Source organism: Rhinoraja longicauda, chromosome 11 (genome assembly GCF_053455715.1).
Source record: "Rhinoraja longicauda isolate Sanriku21f chromosome 11, sRhiLon1.1, whole genome shotgun sequence".
Taxonomy (NCBI): Eukaryota; Metazoa; Chordata; class Chondrichthyes; order Rajiformes; family Arhynchobatidae; genus Rhinoraja; species Rhinoraja longicauda.
In genome coordinates this window covers 18565369-18588948 of record NC_135963.1, presented here as the reverse complement: position 1 = coordinate 18588948, position 23580 = coordinate 18565369, and the positions used below count along the sequence as shown (strand labels likewise).

The window sequence follows — 23580 nt, the reverse complement described above, 5'->3', positions numbered from 1 at the left end:
TTACTCCAGCACTTTGTGTCCATCAGACAATTACAATCTTGTTTTCCTATTTAGCTTGGTCATGAGCTTCATACCTTTGTGTGGACCAACTATTTCTATCTCCAGATACAAGTAACTGCAGATGCTGCTTTACAAAAAAAGGCATGTACAAATTGTTTAGTTGCTATGCTAGTTATGTTTGACATTCATCAATAATATTTCTTCCAGCACTTAAAAGTAAATGCAATGTATTTAAACATTGTATGCCAATCTCAGATGAAGGCAAAAGATGACAATATCCTTTAATACAAAGGAGTTTTAGATTTATTAATTAAAAAGTGGTACGTATACAGAACAGTACAAAAAAGTATAAAATCATTGCACAATCTCAAACAAAAATATTTACAAAAGGTACCAATAAAAGGTAGGATTTACGAAGGGGAAATCATGCTTGACTAATCTTCTGGAATTTTTTGAGGATGTAACTAGGAAAATTGACGGGGGAGCCGGTGGATGTGGTGTACCTCGACTTTCAGAAAGCCTTCGACAAGGTCCCACATAGGAGATTAGTGGGCAAAATTAGAGCACATGGTATTGGAGGTAGGGTACTGACATGGATAGAAAATTGGTTGACAGACAGAAAAGAAAGAGTGGGGATAAATGGGTTCCTTTCAGAATGGCTGGCAGTGACTAGTGGGGTACCGCAAGGCTCGGTGCTGGGACCGCAGCTATTTACAATATACATTAATGACTTGGATGAAGGGATTAAAAGTACCATTAGCAAATTTGCAGATGATACAAAGCTGGGTGGAAGTGTGAGCTGTGAGGAAGATGCTATGAGGTTGTAGGGTGACTTGGACAGGTTGTGTGAGTGGGCGGATGCATGGCAGATGCAGTTTAATGTGGATAAGTGTGAGGTTATCCACCTTGGTGGTAAGAATAAGAAGGCAGATTATTATCTGAATGGTGTTTAGGAAAAAGGGACGTACAACGAGATCTAGGTGTCCTCGTGCATCAGTCACTGAAAGGTAGCATGCAGGTACAGCAGGCAGTGAATAAAGCAATGGAATGTTGGCCTTCATAACAAGAGGAGTTAAGTATAGGAGCAAAGAGGTCCTTCTGCAGTTGTATAGGCCCCTAGTGAGACCGCACCTGGAGTACTGTGTGCAGTTTTGGTCTCCAAATTTGAGGAAGGATATTCTTGCTATTGAGGGCGTGCAGCGTAGGTTTACTAGGTTAATTCCCGGAATGGCGGGACTGTCATATGTTGAAAGACTGGAGCAGCTAGACTTGTATACACTGGAATTTAGAAGGATGAGAGGGGATCTTATCATATATCATATAAGATTATTAAGGGGTTGGACACGTTAGAGGCAGGAAACATGTTCCCAATGTTGGGGGAGTCCAGAACTAGGGGCCACAGTTTAAGAATGAGGGGTAGGCCGTTTAAAACGGAGATGAGGAAAAACTTTTTCAGTCAGAGTTGTAAATCTGTGGAATTCACTGCCTCAGAAGGCAGTGGAGGCCAATTCTCTGAATGCATTCAAGAGAGAGCTGGACAGAGCTCTTAAGGATAGCAGAGTCAGTGGGTATGGGGAGAAGGCAGGTATGGGGTACTGATTGAGAATGATCAACCATGATGACATTGAATGGTGGTGCTGGCTACTAAGGCATTCACTAAAACTAAGGTATCTAAGATAAGGTAAACTTGCGTCTCCTCAATGTTACTTTTTATAGTATAGATGGTGAAGGAGGCTTTTGACAAACTGGTTTTCATCATTCAGGACACTTGAGTATAGAATTTGGGATGTTATGTTGCAGTTGTATAAGACGATAGTGAGGCTGCACTCGGGACAATTGGGTTTAGTTTTGGTCACTGCAAAAGAAAACATGCTCTTCAGCTCGAAATAGTACAGAAAAGATTTTACGGGGAGGGACTGAGTTATAGGGAAAGGTTGGGCAGGCTAGGACTTAAATCAGGGGATTTAAGGGGACTGGGTATAAGGATTTGGCGTAAAATTAGGCCATTCGGACCATCAAGTCTACTCTGCCATTCAGTCATGGCTGATCTATCCCTCCTAACCCCATTTTCCTGCCTTCTCCCCATAACCTCTTGACACCTGTATTAATCAAGTCTTGATTAATGCATGATCTTACAGGTATGGTAAAATCACGTGGGGCATAGGTAGGGTGAATGCACACAATTATTTTCCTGATTTGGGTGAAATTCAGAACCAGACAACACGTGTGAGTTGGGATGCAGGAAGTATCTCCATCTTGTGTCACTATAACGTAGGGGAGAAGATGTCAGATGATTCTAATCGGGTTGAGCTCAAAGAGCTGCATTGAATCAATTTCCAGTGATATTGTGAAATAATTACACATCCAAACCTGGGGCCTTCCTGTTCCATACCCACCAGCCTCCAGTTCTTACTACCTGTATATTTAAAGATGTAATTGTATACACATGACACTGGCACTCATCCCTTGCTTCATCCCTTGGTCTCAAGCAATTCCAAAAGCTTAATGTATTAAAGGGCAGAATATAGAAACAAAGAACAGCAGATGCTGGTTTATACCAAAGATAGACACAAAGTGCTGGAGTAGCTCAGCGGGTCAGGCAGCATCTCTGGAGAAAAAGGATAGGCGACGTTTTGGGTATAGACCTGACTTGTCGGGTCAGGTGTTTCTGAAGGAGGGTCCCGACCCGAAATGTCTCCTTTTTCTCCAGAGATGCTGCCTCACCCGCTGAGTTACAGCAGCACCGTGTCTATAAAGGACAGGGTATGTTTGTTTAATTTGCCTTCTCTGGTGGTGAGGGTCTAGATATGACAGGTTAGAGATATTAATCTTTCTGAATCATGTCACAGAGCAGTAGATTGATTTATTCTTCCGTACCGTAGCAAATGAAATTCTCTGGAGAAGAATCCTTACCACACAAAAGGGTGGGTCACTAATAAAAAATATCAAAAGTACAAACAGCTATAAAAATTGTTTTTTGTCTTTTTCTTGGAGTGAATGTAGGATAGAACCAATGTATGGATGATCATTGGTTGGTGCGGACATGGTGAGCCAAATGGCCTGTTTCTACACTATCTCTAAACAAAACTAAGCTTGACATTGCCTGCGTAAGTAAGAAAGCTTTAAACAAAAAAGCAACCTCCCAGAAAAAAAGTAAATCAAAATAGCTCCAGACATTTGACCCTAAACTTTGGGTTCAGGAGGGTTGGGGAATTTGGCCTGTTTCTTTATTCAACTTGCTGTCAAAGATAGACTGATTTCAGGAGGATGGGATTGAGCTCAGCTGTCAGAGAATGCAGTTCACCAATAGTTGCCCTGTGAACATCAATCATGGCTTTCTGAGCTGGGTAAATGCGACCTTTCCCATAGACTATACCACAGCCTACCTGTAGAAAAGAAGGGAATATATAAAGTTGAGACATGAACTGCAGATGCTGGTGAATTTAACAAAACACATAGTGGTGGTGAAACTCAAGTTAAGTCTGATCTGTGGAGGGAATGAGCAGATAATTCTGAAGAAGGGTCCCGACCAGAAACGTCAACTTTTCATTCCCTCCACAGATATTACCTGACCCCTTTCCGAGTTCTTCCAGCCCATTGTGTTTTGCTCAAGTATATAAAGTTGGTGAGAGGGGGTACGTGATAAAACCGATGGGCATATTTTACTTAGGACCAAGGTTTGGATCAGACTTCAGTTCTCTTCTCTTCCGGCAACAAATGGCAATGGCTACAGCACCTTTCCCCTTTCCAGAGGACATTACCATGCAGGTGTTGTCCAGAGGGTACGCCCCATGAGTGTGGGACCCATGGGAATATACACTGCACCCAGTCAAGGTCCAGCCTTCATCACACGACACCAACACCTGGAAGTTAAAGCACAGATCAACAAACCGAATGCATCAGTGTGGGCAAGAGATATCTTGCAAACTCCTGCCTGAGGAAGTAAATTGGCCGATTTCCGGTGGCCTGCAGAAATCGTGAGACCCAGCAAGGCAAACTCCTTGCTGCAAGATCAAATACTTCTAAAATTATAAAGTATATAGGTTGGCTATTGCCAATCTAATACAAGGTAAGCAAAATTAAATCAAAACCGGAATACTGTTTTAAATTAAGTTCTGGGGCCATTAGGCCCATCAAGTTTACACCGCCATTCAATCATGGCTGATCTATCTTTCCCTCTCAACCCCATTCTCCTGCTTTCGTCCCATAACCCCTGACACCCTTATGAGAATATTTATAACTTATAGGAATCATCACTAAGATCCTTTGCAATTTCCTTCATGAGGAAAAGTAACATTTTCACTGTGATACTTATTGATTGCAACTAATTATCAGCATTGTTTTTTTTATGCATTGTCAGATTTTAGAAAAACATTAACAAATGTGTGCTTTTGTTATTTCCAAGAGAATTGATGGTCAATATAATGCTCTGAATCATAGATCCATTCAACGATGTTTAGAAAATGACTTTAGGATTAAAGATATGCCTTTGTTACTTTTGAGTGTAATCATTTGTTTTCCTACAGAACATCTATTTTAACAATGGAAACAGTTTACAACCCTATTTCCACTTCCCGTCACATTACCCGAGAAGATTGCTGTCCCTACAGTTAAGAATTTAAAAGAATATTGAATATTTAGAACATAGTTTTACCTTTTCCATTTGCCCTGTGCGACGTCGTTCCTTCACCTTGCACTCGAGACTTGAAGCTCGACAACAGGTGGCATGTGCAGTTGTCTCTTTTTGTCCAAGACATTTGTTTGCTTGGGGCATGGTGGTCTCACTGAACTTTGTAAAGGAATGTGAGCTGCAGCCTGCAAGGAATGGAAGGTTTTCGTCAGATCACTTTACCACTCTGCCGTTCAAAAAAGCTTCCCTGATTCTTTGCACGCAATGAAAAGTTAGTCAAATGGAGTAACTGCCATAACCATCCTTCCTAGCTCAAAGTAGCTTTTCTGCAGAAATAAACTGTACATGTTGGGTGTTATTTCAGATTCTCTGCAGCTCTGTAGTATGTGTTTAATTTAGTTTATTGCTACAGCATAGAAACAGGCCCTACGGCCCACACCAACCAATGATCCCTACACATTAACACTATCCTACACACACTAGGGACAATTACCATACAAACTTGTATGTCTTTGGACTGTGGGAGGAAACCGGAGATCACGTTCACACTAATTCTACGTTATCCCACTTTTACATCTACTGCCTACACACAAGGGGGAGGTGGGATGGGTGCAATTTACAGGCTAATTAACTTATAAACCCGCACGTCTTTGGGATGTTGGAGGCAGCCAAAGCACTGGAGGTCTCACAGGGAGAAGGTGCAAACTCTACATAGACAGCACCCAAGGTCAAGATCAAATCCGGGTCCGTGGCACTGAGATGTCAGCTCTGCCATTCTGCTACCTTGTCTTTCACAAGGGGTTTACCATACAGACTGTGAAGTCCCTCCATTAATGAAAATCGTTAGGTCCTCCCACTACCTCGAACTCTGCAGACCATCAGGAACTCTGAGGCAAAAAGTTCCATCTGTGCACAAGAGTCTCGACCCGAAACGTCACCCATTCCTTCGCTCCAGAGATGCTGCCTGTCCTGCTGTTACTCCAGCCTTTTGTGTTGGAGGCTTTCCAGGTGAGACAGAGGTTCACCTGCACCTCCTCCAACCTTATCTATTGCATCCGCTGCTCCAGATGTCAACTTATTTACATCGGCGAAACCAAGCGCAGGCTCGGCGATCGCATCGCTCAACACCTGCGCTCGGTCCGCGTTGGCCAAACTGGTCTCCCGGTGGCCGAGCACTTCAACTCCCCCTCCAATTCCCAGTCTGACCTTTGTCATGAGCCACCTCCAGTGCCATAGTGAGGCCCACCGGAAATTGGAGGAACAGCATCTCATATTTCGCCTGGGCAGCTTGCAGCCCAGTGGTATGAACATTGACTTCTCCCACTTTAGATAGTTCCTCTGTCCCTCTCTTCCCCTCCCCTTCCCAGATCTCCCTCTATCTTCCTGTCTCCACCCATATCCTTCCTTTGTCCCGCCCCCCCTGACATCAGTCTGAAGAAGGGTCTCGACCCGAAACGTCACCCATTCCTTCTCTCCTGAGATGCTGCCTGACCTGCTGAGTTACTCCAGCATTTTGTGAATAAATACCTTCGATTTGTACCAGTATCTGCAGTTATTGTCTTATACCAGCCTTTTGTGTCTATGTTTGTGCAAAATGCACAGTGTCAATACAGGTAGTTATTTGATTGTTTCAGAAATTGGAAAGTGCTTCATATTCACAGTTGTTTTCCATAGATATTTTCTGCTATTTACCCCCTTCCACAGTTCTTCTGTAAATCACTAAAGGGCCGTGTAAGGCAGAGCCCAGATGGAAATGTTACTCCTCAACACTTCCATCCTTTCCCCAACATTCCCATCTCTCTGACATCAAACTCTCAAAGTTGGAGTCTGCAGCAATTGCTGTTGTTAGCATGATCTTCAAATTAGAAATAGAAAATGCTGGAAACTTCGAGCAGGTCAGGCAACATCTGTGGTTAAAGATCTTCAGAATTCATTAGCGACACAGATGCTGGAGTCTTGATCAAAACACAAAGTGCTGGAGGAACTCAGTGGGTCAGGCAGCATCTGTAGAGGGAAATGGACAGGCAATGTTTTGGCATGGGACCGGTAGCGGCACGGTAGCGCAGCGGTAGAGTTGCTGCTTTACAGCGAATGCAGCGCTGGAGACTCAGGTTCGATCCTGACTACGGGTGCTGCACTGTAAGGAGTTTGTATGTTCTCCCCGTGACCTGCGTGGGTTTTCTCCGAGATCTTCGGTTTCCTCCCACACTCCAAAGACGTACAGGTATGTAGGTTAATTGGCTGGGTAAATGTAAAAATTGTCCCTAGTGGGTGTAGGATAGTGTTAATGTGCGGGGATCGCTGGGCGGCACGGACTTGGTGGGCCGAAAAGGCCTGTTTCCGGCTGTATATATATGATATGATGACCCTTCTTCAGACTGAAGGTTCAAAATTCTTTAACCTGAAACCTCTAATCTTGTCTTTCCACGGATGCTGCCCGTGTTGCTGGGTATTTCCAGCATTTTGTTTTATTTCAAATTTCAAAACAGCCACAGGTTTTTTATTTTCAAGATCTTCGGAATACCAGTTGGGCGTAGCACATAGAAACATAGAAAATAGGTGCAGGAGGATGCCATTTGGTCCTTCGAGCCAGCAACGCCATTCATTGTGATCATGGCTGATCATCCACAATCAGTAACCTGTGCCTGCCTTCTCCCCGTATCCCTTGATCCCTTTAGCTGCAGAGCTCTATCTAACATGGAACCCATAAACTGGCACCATTTAATCCATGCTTCACCATGACCATAATCTTCCATAATCAGTGCCGATACTGTTCTCTGCACATCTCTTACCAGTGAGGACGTACTCCTTATGTGGGCAGCCAGCCATTTGTGTGGTGCCATCATCAGCCACTGAACTTGCATTGATGAGACATTCATCTCTGGGCCAAGAGCAGCACCTGGCAATGGCGTAAACCCCATGACTGCCGAAGGCATTGTGAGCTATACATTTCTTTGCGGCTTGCTCTTCCTAAGATAAATAAAACACAACAAGAATTGGAATTATAAGCAAGTAAATGACTACATAAATTTTCCACTGCCAGTATTGCAAGAATTATTTTTACACCAGACTTTCAAGTAAGTGTTAGTCTTTACAGGAGTAACTCAGCAGGTCTGCAGCAAGTCTGGAGAAAATGAGCCAGAGGGCTCCTGAAGAAGGGTTCCAACCCAAAGCATCGCCTGGAATGCTGCCTGACCCGCTGAGTTACTCTAGCATTCTGTGTCTATCTTCGGTATAAGCCAACATCTGCACTTCCTTCCTACTTGTTAGACTGTGCAGGGTTGCCATTTGAAATGCAAATGGAATGGTGTGTTTCAGCAATTCTAATAAACTGATCGTTCAATCTCAGACCCCATGTTAATATTCCCTGTGGAAGGCCGTTAGTTTGGAATGGGCACTCTTCAGCAAATGTGATGGTAGAATCAGACCTTACTATTAATTTAATTCATATAATTAATTTAACTATAGTCTACTGTTGTTAATCTATTTTCACTGTTGTAAGCAGTCCTCCCAAAATAAACTTTGATTACATGTTCCTGCTGTTCTGAGATTATACAACACAGTATCAATAGACCCAGGAGAAGTGAAGTAGAACTATCAGATCACCAAAGATAGACACAAAATGGTGGAGCTGGAGTAACTCAGCAGGCCAGGTAATATCTCAGGAGATGTTGCCTGTCCCATTGAGTTACTCCAATACTTTGTGTCTATCTTCAGTATAAACCAGCATCTGCAGTTTGTTCCTGCACATTTTATCAGATCACCAAATTTTGCAGCTGAAGAATTTTTGCCCTCGTGTTTTCCTGAGGGGACGGTGGTGATTTTTGGCAGAATAAGGGTACCACGTATTGGTAAGATTAATAATTTGAATTGAATTGAATACATTTTATTGGCCAAGTATGTATACATACAAGGAATTTGCCTTGGTGCAATTTGCCTTGGCACAAGGAATTTGCCTTGGTGCAATTTGCCTTAGCACACGGAATTCGCCTTGGCACAAGGAATTTGCCTTTGGTTAATATTAATAACAATCTTCCCTATTGGGAAGGGAGTGGAGAACTGAGTTGAGCAGCAGGGCACACAACGCACTGCCTCTCCATAACCACTCACCATGATAAAGTTGCATCTAATTCTCTGAAACTCTGCTCTGATTAATTAAGGCCCCATTCTAAAGGAGATTTTGTTTTAAAAGCAGGAACTTTGTTTCTTATTCACAAAATGCTGGAGTAACTCAGCAGGTCAGGCAGCATCTCGGGAGAGAAGGAATGGGTGACGTTTCGGGTCGAGACCCTTCTTCAGAATGAAGACTTTGACTTTGTTTCTTAGTCAGATACTTTACCTAGTTAGTTTTATGTTATGACCTATTCTCAACTATTATGCTCTGGTCTTGATTTTCTCTCATCCTACACATTTGGCACATTTCGCATCCCTTGACCTTGTTCTCATTCACACTCTAATCACACTCAGCTCAGTCACTTCTACCCTCATTTTGCTCCCGAGACTGTGTGTGCCATCCTCTCTACTGTGCCATTGCAATGGACATCTTGATCTATGTTTTAGTTTTTAGAGGTACAGCACGGAAATAGGCCATTCGGCCCACCACGTCTGCACCGACCAGTGATCTCTGCACACCAACGCTATCCTACACTAGGGACAATTTACAATTTTACCAAACCAATAAGCCTACAAACCTGTACGTCTTCGGAGTGTGGGAGGAAACTGGATCGCCCGGCGAAAACTCACGCAGGTCACGGGGAGAACAAACAAACTCCATTCAGACAGCACCCGTAGTCAGCATTGAACCCGGGCCTCTGGCATTACAAGGCAGCGACTCTACCGCTGTGCCACCGTGCCGCCCTAATGTGTGCTGATGTAAACTCCGTCCATTTTTCTTACCTCTACATGTTCACCTCTTCTCTTTCCGTTCTTCGAGAAACTTGAACAACTGAACATTTCCTCATCCTTGTTACAGTGCACTGTAGCCTTGGCTGAGCGTGCAAGCCCTGACCTCTTTGACCACACAGTCCGGCACAACAGCTGGTTGTCTGTGAACAGATGGCACATTAGTCAACCGTCTCATCATATCTCTTGCAGTTCTCTTTGTGATATGGGTATTGATCAGGCAGTGATGAGAGGGGATGGAGGTACATGTTAACACCATCCTCTTCCCTCCCTCTCCCCCCCCCTCTCCCCCCTCATCCCTGTGCCCCACTTGGGAGCACACCTACTTCTCCCACTATCCCATCCCTCATTTCCCCTTCCCCATCCCCTTCCCCATCCCCTTCCCCATCCCCTTCCACCTATACCCCTTCCTCTGGCTTCACATTTCCGTTCTCTTCTCTCCTTAGATCACACCCTTTTGTCCTTTTTTCATTTCGAAACTTTGTCCACCCATCTGCCAAACAAATATCACCCTCACCTATATACATCCATCACTTGCCAGGCTTTGTCCCACCCCATCTGTTTTCCAACTTTCTCCCCACTGCTACAAAAATTCTGAAGAAGAGTCCTGACCCGAAACGTCACTTTTCCCATCTTCTCCAGAGATGCTGCCTGACCCGCACGTTGTTTTGTTTTGTAAACCAGCATAGAGCCATAGAGTTATACAGTGTGGGAAAAGAGCCTTTGGCCCAACCTGCCCACACTGACCAACATGTCCCATCTACACAAGTCCCACTTGCCTGCGTTTGCCCCATATCCCTCTAAACATGTCTAATCTGTGTACCTGTCTAATTTCTTCTGAAACGTCACAATAGCCCCTGCCTCAACGACCACCAGCTCCTTCCATACACCCACCACCCATCACGTGAAAATGTTACCCTTCAGTTTCCTATAAAATCTTTCCCCCTTCACCTTAAACCTATGCCCTCTGGTTCTCAATTAGTCCACTCTGGGCAAGAGACCCTGTGTGTCCACCTGATCTATTCCTCTCATATGGAATATCATGAACCATTTGATCATTGTGACTGCTAATTCAACAGACTTCAGAAACTGTGGGTAAGTTTTGGCAAAAAGTGACGTTGTGCTGTTCATTCTTCAGGGAGATTGGGTGGAGCTGCAGGCATGTCATTTACTTGTTCTGAAAAGTCCCTCCATCATTTGTACTACTGAGTTACATGGATAGAACAACAGATTATTAAGAAACAACTTGCAATATTTCCTAATTAATAGAATGGAATCTCGTACGCTGATTTTTAAATCCAGATCAATCCAGGCAATCAGACTGGAACTTAGGCTTTTCACTCACCCATTAGCACTGGCAAAGTCAGTCTTGCAATCCTGTTGGGAGTTACCAGTCGCTGTTCCTCCGGAAACCAGACATCATTGATTGCTTTCTTTGTGGAGTCATGAATCAGCCTCTGGCGCAATTCAGACACAGTGATGTTGGGATCAGCATTCATTATCATCGCCGAAATGCCTGTTAAGGAAGAAGCAAGTCACAAGGTAACCTAATGAATAGTGATGACTGAAATAGACTGCAGTTCTTTACCGGTCTCAGTAATGCAGATAGACCGGGCCTACGTTATAATCACTGATGAGGGGTGTGACAAGTAGGGACAATAGACAATAGGCGCAGGAGGAGGCCATTCGGCCCTTCGAGCCAGCACCGACCGCCATTCAATGTGATCATGGCTGATCATTCTCAATCAGTACCTCGTTCCTGCCTTCTCCCCATACCCCCTGACTCCGCTATCCTCAAGAGCTCTATCCAGCTCTCTCTTGAATGCATTCAGAGAATTGGCCTCCACTGCCTTCTGAGGCAGAGAATTCCACAGGTTCACAACTCTCTGGCTGAAAAAGTTTTTCCTCATCTCAGTTCTAAATGACAAAGGACAGCACAATGGTGCAGCGGCAGAGCTGCTGCCTTAGTGCCAGGGGCGGGGGTTCGATACTGACTACGGGTGCTGCCTGCATGGAGTTTGTACATGAACGGTTGGATTTTCTCGGGATGCTCCGATTTCCTCCCACATCCAAAGACATACAGGTTTGTAGATTAACTGGCTTCTGTTAAGTGTAAATTGCCCCTAGTGTGTGGGATAGAGATAGCGTACTGGGTGATCGCTTGTCGGTGCGGACACGGTGGGCTGAATGGCCTTTTTCCACGGTGCATCTCCAAAGTCTAAAAAGAAAGGGACACATGGACACCCACCAATCATGCAAAAATAAATAAAAAATATGCAGGATGAGAGATGTGTGTACACATCAATCCCATAATAGAAAGGCTGGCCATGTGTGATCCTCGCTCAAGGGTGGCAAATTTAAGGTGCTGGATATGCCCCTGAACAAAGGCAGTGAGGCTTTAGAGAGGAAACGTCACAATAGCCCCTGCCTCAACGACCACCAGCTCCTTCCATACACCCACCGCCCACCACGTGAAGCTAACGCCAAGATCAAAGGAGCAACAGCCCAAGGGATGGTTGCTGGCTTATCGTCAGCGAGGACCTGTAATAAGTTAAGAAAACGGTGCACTCCAGCAGGAATGCAGGCAAGGAATATCGCCTGCTGAGATAATGATCACAAGGGTGATTCTCCACCTTCGTTACCAAATCATAGATAGCTCCAGTATTCATGTATGTCACAACTATGGCTGTCATTGGCATTAAGTAGGGACAATTAAAGAAGACAATTAACCTTCATACCCTACACGTCTCTTGAGATGTGGAAGGATCCGGAGCGCCCAGGGGAAACCCATGCAGTCACAGGCGGGGAGAGTGCAAACTCCACATAGCGAGTACCCGAGGTCAGGATCGAACCCGGGTCTCTGGCGCTGTGAGGTAGCAACTCTACTGCTGCACCACCGTGCCGCCCCCTGTTCCTCAACTGTGCTGCCGTGTACCTGCCACATGTGCTGCTGACTGCGATGTTCCGCTCATCGAGGTGAAGCATGTGATGCAGTCACTGGAAGCGCTGACAATGTCATCGCCAGGGGCAAAGATGTCAACACAACGACCAAAATTAGTTCCCACAGCTCCAGTAGTGATTGGCTCGTTGTTATAATTGGTGGCACCAACAGTGATAACCTGAAATGATCACAAGCTATTAATTAGAAGTTTTTTTGTACAATAAATCTTCTCATATTTTACATCTCTTTTAAGTTGCCTAGCTATGATACATGCGTCCATTAGCTGTAATAGGAAAAACGTTATCAAATTCTCCAACATCCAAACCAACTGGGATTGATTCAGTTGGAACTATTCTAAAGCCTTAGGCCTTAGATTTACGAGGATGTTGCCAGGACTCAAGGGCCCGACCTATAGGGAGAGGTTGAGCAGGCTAGGACCCTATTCCTTGGAGCGCAGGAGGATAAGTGGTGATCTTATAGAGGTGTACAAAATCATGAGGAATAGTTTGGGTAGATGTACAGAGTCCTTTGCCCACAGGAGGGAAATCGAGAATCAGAGGACATAGGTTTAAGGTGAGGGGGGAATTATTTAATAGGAACCCGAGGGGTAACATTTTAACACAAAGGGTGGTGGGTGTATGGAACAAGCTGCCGGAGGAGGTAGTTAAGCCAGGTGCTATTGCAACGTTTAAGAAACATTTAAACAGGTACATGGATGGGACTGGTTTAGAGGGATATGGGCCAAAGGCAGGCAAGTGGGACGAGTGTAGCTGGGACATGTTGGTCAGTGTGGGCAAGTTGGGCCGAGGGGCCGGTTTCCACGCTGCACGACTCTATAAATCACCTGACTATTAATCCTGTTATTTTAAGAATTCTAATGTATGCCCTCTTTAGCTTATTAGGATGGTAAAGCATCAATAGGGACAATCAAGCTGATCGATTTAGATCTTCATAGCAACACAAAAATGTCTAGAGTAGAACTCATAAGCTAAATATATATATATAACATTTGAGGAAGGACATCCTTGCTATTGAGGCGGTGCACCGTAGGTTCATGAGGTTAACTCCCAGGATGGCGGGACTGTCATATGAGGAAAGATTGGAAAGAATGGGCTTGTATTCACTGGAATTTAGAAGGATGAGAGGGGATCGTATAGAAACGTATAAAATTATGAAAGGACTGGACAAGCTAGATGCAGGAAAAATGTTCCCAATGTTGGGGGCGTCCAGAACCAGGGGCCACAGTCTAAGAATAAAGGGGAGGCCATATAAAACTGAGATGAGAAAAAACGTTTTCACCCAGAGAGTTGTGAATTTTTGGAATTCTCTGCCACAGAAGGCAGTGGAGGCCAATTCACTGGATGAATTTAAAAGAGAGTTAGATCGTGCTCTAGGAGCTAGTGGAATCAAGGGATATGGGGAGAAGGCAGGCACGGGTTTCTGATTGTGGATGATCAGCCATGATCACAATGAATGGCGGTGCTGGCTCAAAGAGCCAAATGGCCTCCTTCTGCACCTATTTTCTATGTTTCTATTCCCAGTTTACACATTTAAGGTGAAAGGGGAAAGATCTGAGGGGTAACTGTTTCACACAAAGGGTGGTGGGTGTGGGGAACGGGCTTCTGGAGAGGTAGGTGAGGCAGGGACTATAGCAATGTTTAAGAAGCAATTAGGCAGGTACATGGATAGGACAGGTTTAGAGGGATTTGGATCAAACGCATTCAAATGGGACTAATGTAGATGGGACACGTTGGTCAGTGTGGACAAGTTGGGCCGCAGGGCTTGATTCCGCACCGTATAACTCTACTCTATGACTCTATTGAGCACATAAACACATTGAGGGGCATCCTGCAGAAACCCTTCACTTCTGACACCCCATCCAACTATCACCCAACCAGTTGGTTCTCAGCCATCATGCATCCCAAAGGCACAAAGAACAACAGCCATATCTGTGAGATTCCACACCCTCCCCCCATCAAATGGCCCATCAACACAGCTCCTTCCCGATCTGAACGACGAGCATACCTCTGGTTCGGAGGCTGGCGAGTACAAGCAGGCATCGTCCTTCTGATTCCCAGCGGCTGCAATTAATGCCACGCCAGTCCGTGCCAACTGTCGGCAGGCTGAGTTCAGAGTCTGGCTCAATCCCCCAACAAAAGGCAACAGCACAATCAAAGGTTTGTAGGGCTGAACAATCAGAGTTTTCCAGATGAACTCCAAACCTGTAGAATAGAGGAATAGTAATTATCTTTGTATATAAAATCATGAGAGGCATAGTTAGTGCAAACAGTCAGAACCTTCTTCCCAAGGTGTAAGTGTCCAACACTAGAGGGCATAGTTTAGTTCAGTTTAGAGATAGAATGGAAACAGGCCTTTAGGCTCAACAGGTCCGCGCTGACCAGCCGGCCCCGCACGCTAACACTATCCTACACACACTAGGGACAATTTACATTTATACCAAGCCAACTAACATACAAACCTGTATGTCTTTGGAATGTGGGAGGAGCACCCGGAGAAAACCCACGCAGCCATAGGGAGAACATACAAACTCCGAACAGACATCACCTGGAGTCAGGATCGATCCCAGGTCTCTGGGGCTGGAAAGCAGCAACTCTATCACTGTGCCGCCTACTGAAAAGGTGGCCGTAATGGAGAAACTGTACAGTCCAATGGTATTAAAAACAGGCCAAATAATATTGGGGGGCAAAGGTGGTGTACATTTTGGGTTTTAAGAATTGAACAATATCTTTGACATTTGTTGTTTGTTTCAGTTTTTAAGCACATTTTAACATGTAATTAAGTGCTACATACATGCCCATCATTGTTAGATTTAGATTTAGAGATACAGCGCAGAAACAGGCCCTTCGGCCCACCGGGTCCACGCCGCCCAGCGATCCCCGCACACTAACATTATCCTACACCCACTAGGGACAATTTTTACATTTGCCCAGCCAATTAACCTACATACCTGTATGTCTTTGGTGTGTGGGAGGAAACCGAAGATCTCAGAGAAAACCCACGCAGGTCACGGGGAGAACGTACAAACTCCGTACAGACAGCACCCGTAGTCAGGATCGAACCTGAGTCTCCGGCGCTGCATTCGCTGTAAGGCAGCAACTCTACCGCTGCGCCACCGTTCCGCCCCGGCAATTGTTGCAAAGTTCAGGATTTCAATCTCTGAAAGCTTTTCATGCAGAAGCTGCTCCCACACAGTAACGGGAATGCACGTCTAATGCTAAATCTCCATGCAACAGGGTGAAAGGGCTGCCACAGAATGCTCTCCAAAATCATGAGCACCAAGACAATTGCTGCCTCTTTAAACAGTGATCAAGTTGTGGTAAAGTTCAGGTCCAGATTTTGAACAAGTCATATAAAAAAAAGTACACACAGTCAAATTCAATTTTTAAAAAATGAAAAAGTGAACGATTGTGACATAATTTTTACAGTTAAATTTATTTCTGAAATTCTTTGTCTCCTCAACTCAATGTTCTAACTCTTCAGATTGACACAAAATGCTGGAGTAACTCAGCAGGTCAGGCAGGATCTCTGGAGAAATCCAAAGATGCTGCTTGTCCTGCTGTGTTATTCCAGCATTTGGAGTTTATCTTCGGTGTAAACCAGCATCTGCAGTTCCTTCCGACACAATCTAACTCTTTTCTTCCTCTTCTCCAAAATGATTCTCATTGAGACTTCAGTCATTTGATACTCTGTTTTCCATTTTTCTGGTCATCACTTGATGACCTCTATCCAAAGCACCATGTCCCTGCCAAGATGGCATGGTAGCGCAGCGGTAGAGTTGCTGCTTTACAGCGAATGCAGCGCCGGAGACTCAGGTTCAACCCTGACTACGGGTGCTGCACTGTAAGGAGTTTGTACGTTCTCCCCGTGACCTGCGTGGGTTTTCTCCGAGATCTTCGGTTTTCTCCCACACTCCAAAGACGTACAGGTATGTAGGTTAATTGGCTGGGTAAATGTAAAAATTGTCCCTAGTGGGTGTAGGATAGTGTTAATGTACGGGGATCACTGGGCGGCACGGACTTGGAGGGCCGAAAAGGCCTGTTTCCGGCTGTATATATATGATATGATGATATGATATGGTGAATGTGTAAAACACTGTTATATCTGCACAAAGGCGACTGTAAACTGGGCAGCGGAGTAGACGCAGGGATGACTTGACACAGCTCACTCTGGTTCCTCCCTGCTCAGCACGGCCCCAGCACGGGCAGTGATTCACTTTTGTCCCGGTGTAAGGACGAGCCACTCACCGGCCAGTGCTCCGCTTACGGTCCCCCTGCCCTGACAGTTGAGAATCCGCACAGTGCGCACGTTTGCTCCTTTGGCAACGCCCGAGTCACGCCCGCTCAACACTCCCGCAGTGTGCGTCCCATGGCTGTCGCATTTATCAGCCTGCAAGGGCAAGAGGCATTCAGTGTTAATGAAGCACACAGGCATCTCCAGGCTACCGTCCACATCACACGCCATCATGACCTTTTGTCAACAGCAGATCAGAAATGTTGGAACTCTCCAGTATAACGGTGCTGTCGGTGACGTGAACACAATGGAACAAGTGGCAGCTCCCAGCCTACTACCCCACCCCTCCACTGCCTGGTATGCTGGTTTAATATGTATGTGTGTTTAACTTGCCACTCAGGTTTCAATGACTGTAAAATGCTGAGTATCTTTACCACTCACTGCATGAAATGAAGAAGCCATTCACCACCTTAAACCTGAAGGCCACTAAAGATGGACAATAACCATTGGCCTTACCGGCAATGCCCAAATCCAAAATGCTTTCTTAAGAAAAAAAAAAAGGTAGAATCATAAAGGGAAGATCAATCTTGAGTGTCTACTCTACAAGTACAAGTACATTTTTAATTTAGTTTAGTTTAGAAATATAGCATGGAAACAGGCCCTTCGGCTCACCGAGTCCACAGCAACCAACGATCCCCGTCTACTAGCACTATCCTACACACAAGGGACAATTTACAATTGTTACCGAAGCCAAATTAACCTACAAACCTGTACGTCTTTGGAGTGCGGGATGAAACCTGAGCACCTGGAGAAAACCCACGCGGTCACGGGGAGAACGTGTACAAACTCCACACAGACACCCCCCGTAGTCAGGATCAAATCCAGGTCTCTGGCGCTGTAAGCCAGCAACTCTGCCTCTGCGCCATGGCCCACTATGTTAGTGAATGTTGTCGATTAGTCTTCCAGAGCATATCAATCTTCCCAGTTATCACTGGAGTAAGGAATGAACAATCAAACCAAGAACCAGTTCCCCTAATCTTGTTGTACAAATCTCTACCCTGATCCAAATTAGTTCATACACATCATTATTTCATCTGGCATGGAGATTGCTGGGCTATTTTGGTGACTAAGTTACCTGGCGGTAGAATCGAGAGCCATCTTCTTCTGGGATGCTTTCAAATTCCGTGACGTAAACTTTCCCTTCAATCTCACGATGATTGCTCTGCACACTGGTGTCAAGTATGTAAACTTCTGCCAGCTCGCCACTATCTAACAAAATATGAAGCGAGTCATTAATGGATTTGTTTACAATCTACATGTTAGAGGAAAGCTGCAAAGTAATGCTTTCGTCACACATAAACAAAATCATGAGGTCGCCACAAATTTGCACTGCCGAGCCTTGGCCAGTCTCAGATGCCAACTTGCTGCAGGGTGTGGGTGGAAGAATGCACAGCTGTAGTATAAACAGTCGACCCGAAACGTCACCCATTCCTTCTCTCCCAAGATGCTGCCTGACCTACTGAGTTACTCCAGTATTTTGTGAATAAATACCTTTGTCGTGTAGTATAAACAGTTCTGAGTTTGAAGTATATTCACTTCATGCGAGTTGAGAATGAAGATTTTAACTCTGAACAAAGAGGGGCCCGGCCTGGGGGTCTGCCGAGAACAAAGAGGGATGGGGGATGGGGAAGAAGGAAGAGGGACTATCGGGACTATATATCCCTTCTCTCCAGCGATGCTGCCTGTCCCACTGAGTTACTCCAGCAGCTGAATATATTTGACTATATTGAATATTTTTGTAACTTTGTTGGCGCCCTGTACGTGGCAACTCTTTGTATACTTGTAAATAGATATTAGTGACACAGAGAGAGTAACATGTGCACTGTATGCAAAACAAAGAGTTTCACCGTACCAAGTAATCATGACAATAAAGTAACATTCAATCAGCTTTGTGGGGATCTTCGAGAGTGACACAAAGTTGATCATAAAATGAACATCATTAACCTTTAACAACCCCTGCCCCACCTGGACGTACCTATTTCTCCCCTCCTCCTCCCCCTCCATTCCTTTGGCTTCACAATTCACAACTCTGCAATACTTTTATCTCATACCTTCTGTTTTTTTTCCATCTCTGGCCTTTGTCCAACCATCTGCCTGCCAACCCACCCCCACACCTGTTTTCATCTGTTACCTGCCATGCTTTGTCCTTCCCATCCTCTCTTCCAGCTTTCTCCCTCCCACGCCCCCAATCAATATAAAAATAGGTCTTGACCTGAAACGCCACCTATCCACGTCCTCCAGGGATCCTCCCTGATCCGCTGAGTTACTCCAGCACTTTGTGTCCATTTTTGTAAACCAGAATCTGCATTAATCCTTTAACAAGTAGAAGCTAAAAACACCAAATCATAGAATTTCAAAAGCTGAAAAAGGTTAAGAATTTTGAGAGGATGAGCAGGTGTTAGAAACAAAGAACTGAAGATGGTGGTTTATACCAATGGTAGACACAAAGTGCTGGAATATCTCACCGGGTCATGTAGCATGTCTGGAAGAAAAGGATAGGTGGTACGGCCTGGAACGTGGTAACTACAACAGCCTGACCGCGGGAGAAGACGGCAGGGGAAGAGAAATGACATTCTGGCCTTCCATCACAGTGAGGAGGTGACTGGAGGAGACTCACTGTGATGGATGTTTCTTTCTGTTTCTTTTTGTTTGATTGTGTGGGTTATTGCTTATTTTTATTGCTCTTTTATTGCTTTTATTGTTCTTGTTGTTGGACTGTGGGTAACCTTTCATTTCACTGCACATTTATGTGTGTGTGACAAATAAACTTGACTTGACTAGGTGACATTTCAGATCAGAACCCCTCTTTAGAATGTTGTGGGTGGGGGTGAAGGCGAAGAGCTGGAGGTGAGAATAGACCAAGACCAGTTGTTAGTTTAGCTTCTCTCATTACTAATTTCTGAAAGCTTTTTAAATGTCAAGTTTCAAAAAGGACTCACTTGGCGGGGTATACTGTTCTGCTGTGTTCTCTGAATGAATAATTCGATTTAGATTCCAAGGGATGGTCTGAGCAAACAAGGACGAGTCTTCTTCAATATACTCAAGGTGAGGTAACCTCAGGGCCTGTGCAAAAGATTTAGCAAAGCACACACGTCTAAATAGATATTAGTTATACAGAGAGAGTAACATGAATAGAACGATTTGCATTGATGTGGATCCTTTCTCAATATCAAAGGGCACTCCGAAAGCACTTCACAACCAATACAGTTCTTCTGAAATGTAGTCACTTTTGAAATATAATAATAATAATAATGTATTTTATTTATATAGCGCTTTTCATATACTCAAAGATGCTTTACAGAGATTTAGAGAACATAGGGAAATGAATAAATAGATAAATAAGTAAATATGAGTAACATATTAATTTGCAAATCGACATCAACTTGAACAGGTAATTTTTTGAAGCTATTTTGGTTAACAGTTATAAGTTAGTCAGGATACTAAAGAGAACATGATAACAACGTAACAAATTGAGTTATTTTTCCATTTTGTGATATAAAATGGAGCACAAGTCCAACAGTAAGCATTCCCAATGGTGCAACATTCACCCCGTACTGGGCTGGAGTGGCAGCTATTGATTATAACGTCATTGAAATGTACAGAATAGTGAAAGGCTTGGATAGAGTGAATGTGGAGAGGATGTTTCCACTAGTGGGAGAGTCTGGGACTAGAGGTCACAGCCTCAGAATTAAAGGACGTTCTTTTAGGAAGGAGATGTGGAGAAATTTCTTGAGTCAGAGGGTGGTGAATCTGTGGAATTCTTTGCCACAGAAGGCTGTGGAGGCCAAGTCAGTGGATATATTGAAGGCAGAGATAGATAGATTCTTGATTTGTACAGGTGTCAGACGTTATGGGGAGAAGGCAGGAGAATGGGGTTAGGAGGGAGAGATATATCAGCCATGATTGAGTGGTGGGATAGACTTGATGGGCCAAATGGCCTAATTCTATTCCTATCACTTATGACCTTATATTCGAATGTCTCCAGAATAAGGCCCGAGCCTATGATTTTACTCTAACTTTGTTCCAACTTTCAAGTATTAAGTGAATGAGTTTGTCTGGGATCCACGAGTCATGCAGAAGTCATCCATATATTGTGGGCATCAAATGTTTACTAACATTAAAACATGTAATGAAGCGAGTCTAAAGCCCCTAGAGGAAATTGCTTTGACACCTGTGGGCATTTGTGTAGAGGAAGTGTGTAGGAAGGTACTGCAGAGGCTGGTTTATACCGAAGATAAACACAAAAAACTGGAGTAACTCAGCAGGTCAGGCAGCATCTCTGGAGAAAAGGAATAGGTGACATTCTTTGTTCTGTGTACCTTTTCATACCTCTCATTTCCTTCTATCCTGATAGACTGAAGAAGGGTCTCAGCCCGAAACATCATCTATGCCTTTTCTCAAAGAGTTACTCCAGCTTTTTGTGTCTATCTTCGGCATGTGTGTACAAATGTTCTTCAGTTTTTTTGTAACTATTTGCACAAAGATGTTGCAAGAGATGTTAACTGTGCAAATAAGTATTGTTCAAGATTGTGCCAAATGGTTTTTCCCCTGCCCTGTTACTCATTTGGGTATCCAGATGATCCTGTATAAACTAAAGATGTTACAAAGATATTATGAAATGGGCTGGTGGAAAAGTCAAATTCTGCAGGATAGTGTTCTGCCACAGTTTCACTGACTGCACCTGAGTATATAAACATTTCTATTACACTACCATTTACCTGCATTACATTTCAAACAAACGGACACAGATAACGCTTGATCCTACAGCCTTCGCTCCCATACCAAGATTTAATACTTTGCTCCTTCTTGTCCATGGTTAACCTACTTCTCAATCCCTCCCTTAGACCCCACCCCACACTTTGCAAAGTGCAGGCGCCAGCTTTACCATGTCCAGTAGGTCGCTGCTCATTTTGATGACAAAGCCCTTGAAGACCTCATGGAAGACCATAACAAGTTCAGACATATAGCCATGCCTGGCTGCCTTGGTAGAGAGCCTGTGTATTGTGCGTTCTATCTGGGATTTGTGAGTGTTTTCTTTTAGCACCACTATGTATTGGCCAGGCAACCTCCAAGCATCCTGGAAATAAAATAAGAAGAATTTATTATAGATAGGTCATCAAGAGAAATAGATTTTTATCTCCACTGTACATCAGAACATCGTTTAAACAGCCAGTTAATCAGGGGCGGCACAGTAGTGCACCGGTTGAGTTGCCACCTTAGAGCACCAGTTTCAATCCGACGACAGGTGCTGTCCTAACAGAGTTTGTACGTTTTCCAAGCGACCCGTGTGGGTTTTCTCCAGGTGCTCTGGTTTCCTCCCACACTCTAAAGATGTACACGTTTGTAGGTTAATTGGCTTCACTGAAATTGTAAATTGTCCCTCGTGTGTGCAGGGATCGCTGGTCGGCACGGACTCGGTGGGCCGAAGAGCTTGTTTCCACACTGTATCTCTAAACTAAACTGAAAAAACTAAACGGTCTATTGTTTAAACATCTGTTTCATTGTTGAGTAGCTGGACTTAAACTGAATGTTTTCTCCAGTTCATCAAAACCCATTAAGCAGAAATGTTTTTTGTCAATTAACAAGTGAATCGATCACCACAACAAACGACAAACGAACTTAATTGCACTGGTTAAAAAAGATAACTTTCTGATACAACTCGCATTTCTGTAGCACAATGAAGACAATGAAACAGCCAGAGCTGCAGGAGTATGGTTTGCATTAAATATTTATTATTCTTGCATTAAATATTTATTATTCTTACATCGGTCTGAAGAAGGGTCTCGACCCTAAACGTCACCCATTCCTTCTCTCCTGAGATGCTGCCCGACCCGCTGAGTTACTCCAGCATTTTGTGAGACCTTCAATTTGTACCAGCATCTGCAGTTATTTTCCTACATAATGTGACTTTAACAAGACTTGCAAGGAATTATCCTATGGAGCCCTTGGCAGCCCATCTGCTCGACCTTTCAAATTATTTCAGAGGAGGAGGCAGTTGGGTGGCTTCTTGAACCTGGTCCATTATGCCAGTAAGATCATGGGGGGTCCAATCTTGGCCTCGCACCCTTTGACTCCATCAACTCCGACACCCCTTTGACACCAACAACTCTGCCTTCAAGGCTCTCTAGGGTAGGGGATTCCAAAGATTTACGACACTGAGAGAAGAAATACCCCCCTTATCTCTTCTATCACTCATACCAGATCCAAAACAGTCTGATCTCCCTGGTTGGCTCCTCAGTGTATTGCATTCAGAACCATTCCATACATACTCTACAATGAACCACTAATTGTATCTATCACTTTTCTCTCACTCTCCCTTTATTTGCTAGTGCACTATTTTGCTTATTGTCTCTTGGAATCATAAACCACAGCACTGGACCCTTCGACCCACCATATCCATACTGACCTTTTTTGCCCATCGACACTAATCCCACTTGCCTGCATTAGGAATGTATCATTCTGTGCCATTGTATACTTATCTATCTAAATGCTTCTAAGCGTAACAAGCATATCTGATTTCTGATTTCACTTGCAGGTACTAACACGCCATATAAGAAACACTTAGAAAGGTGCATGTATAGGGTAGGTTAAGAGGGATATGGGCCAAAAACAGACGTGAGATTAGCTTAGATGGTCGGCGTGGGCAGGTTGGGCCGAGGGGCCTGTTTCCACAGTGAAAGGCTCTGTGACCTCCTCTGACAGCGCATTCCAGATATCAAACACTCTTCAAATGGAAAGATTTTCACGCAGATCCCCTTTAAAACTTCTTGATCTCGCCTGAAAACTATACACTCTT

General features: G+C 44.3%; 1 protein-coding gene across 1 annotated transcript; it reads right to left on the bottom strand.

Moving 5' to 3' along the window:
* Positions 1-3662: 3662 nt before the first annotated feature.
* On the bottom strand, positions 3663-21731 carry pcsk9 (proprotein convertase subtilisin/kexin type 9). The gene is made up of 11 exons (XM_078407942.1): positions 21670-21731; positions 19724-19847; positions 17860-17993; positions 16739-16880; positions 14499-14695; positions 12468-12651; positions 10878-11048; positions 9527-9675; positions 7423-7600; positions 4655-4815; positions 3663-3863 (listed from the first exon to the last, which is right to left on the bottom strand). Exons 1-11 carry the CDS (start codon positions 21691-21693, stop codon positions 3663-3665), a joined length of 1665 nt encoding a protein of 554 aa, XP_078264068.1. The 5' UTR covers positions 21694-21731.
* Positions 21732-23580: the final 1849 nt, after the last annotated feature.

Coding starts and splice junctions, on each gene's coding strand:
- pcsk9 (XM_078407942.1), bottom strand. CDS start 21,693: ATGAGCAGCGACCTACTGGACATG. Junction 19,848..21,669: donor GCAGCGACCTACTGGACATG/GTAAAGCTGGCG, acceptor TCTTTTGCACAG/GCCCTGAGGTTACCTCACCT. Junction 17,994..19,723: donor AGAACAGTATACCCCGCCAA/GTGAGTCCTTTT, acceptor ATATTTTGTTAG/ATAGTGGCGAGCTGGCAGAA.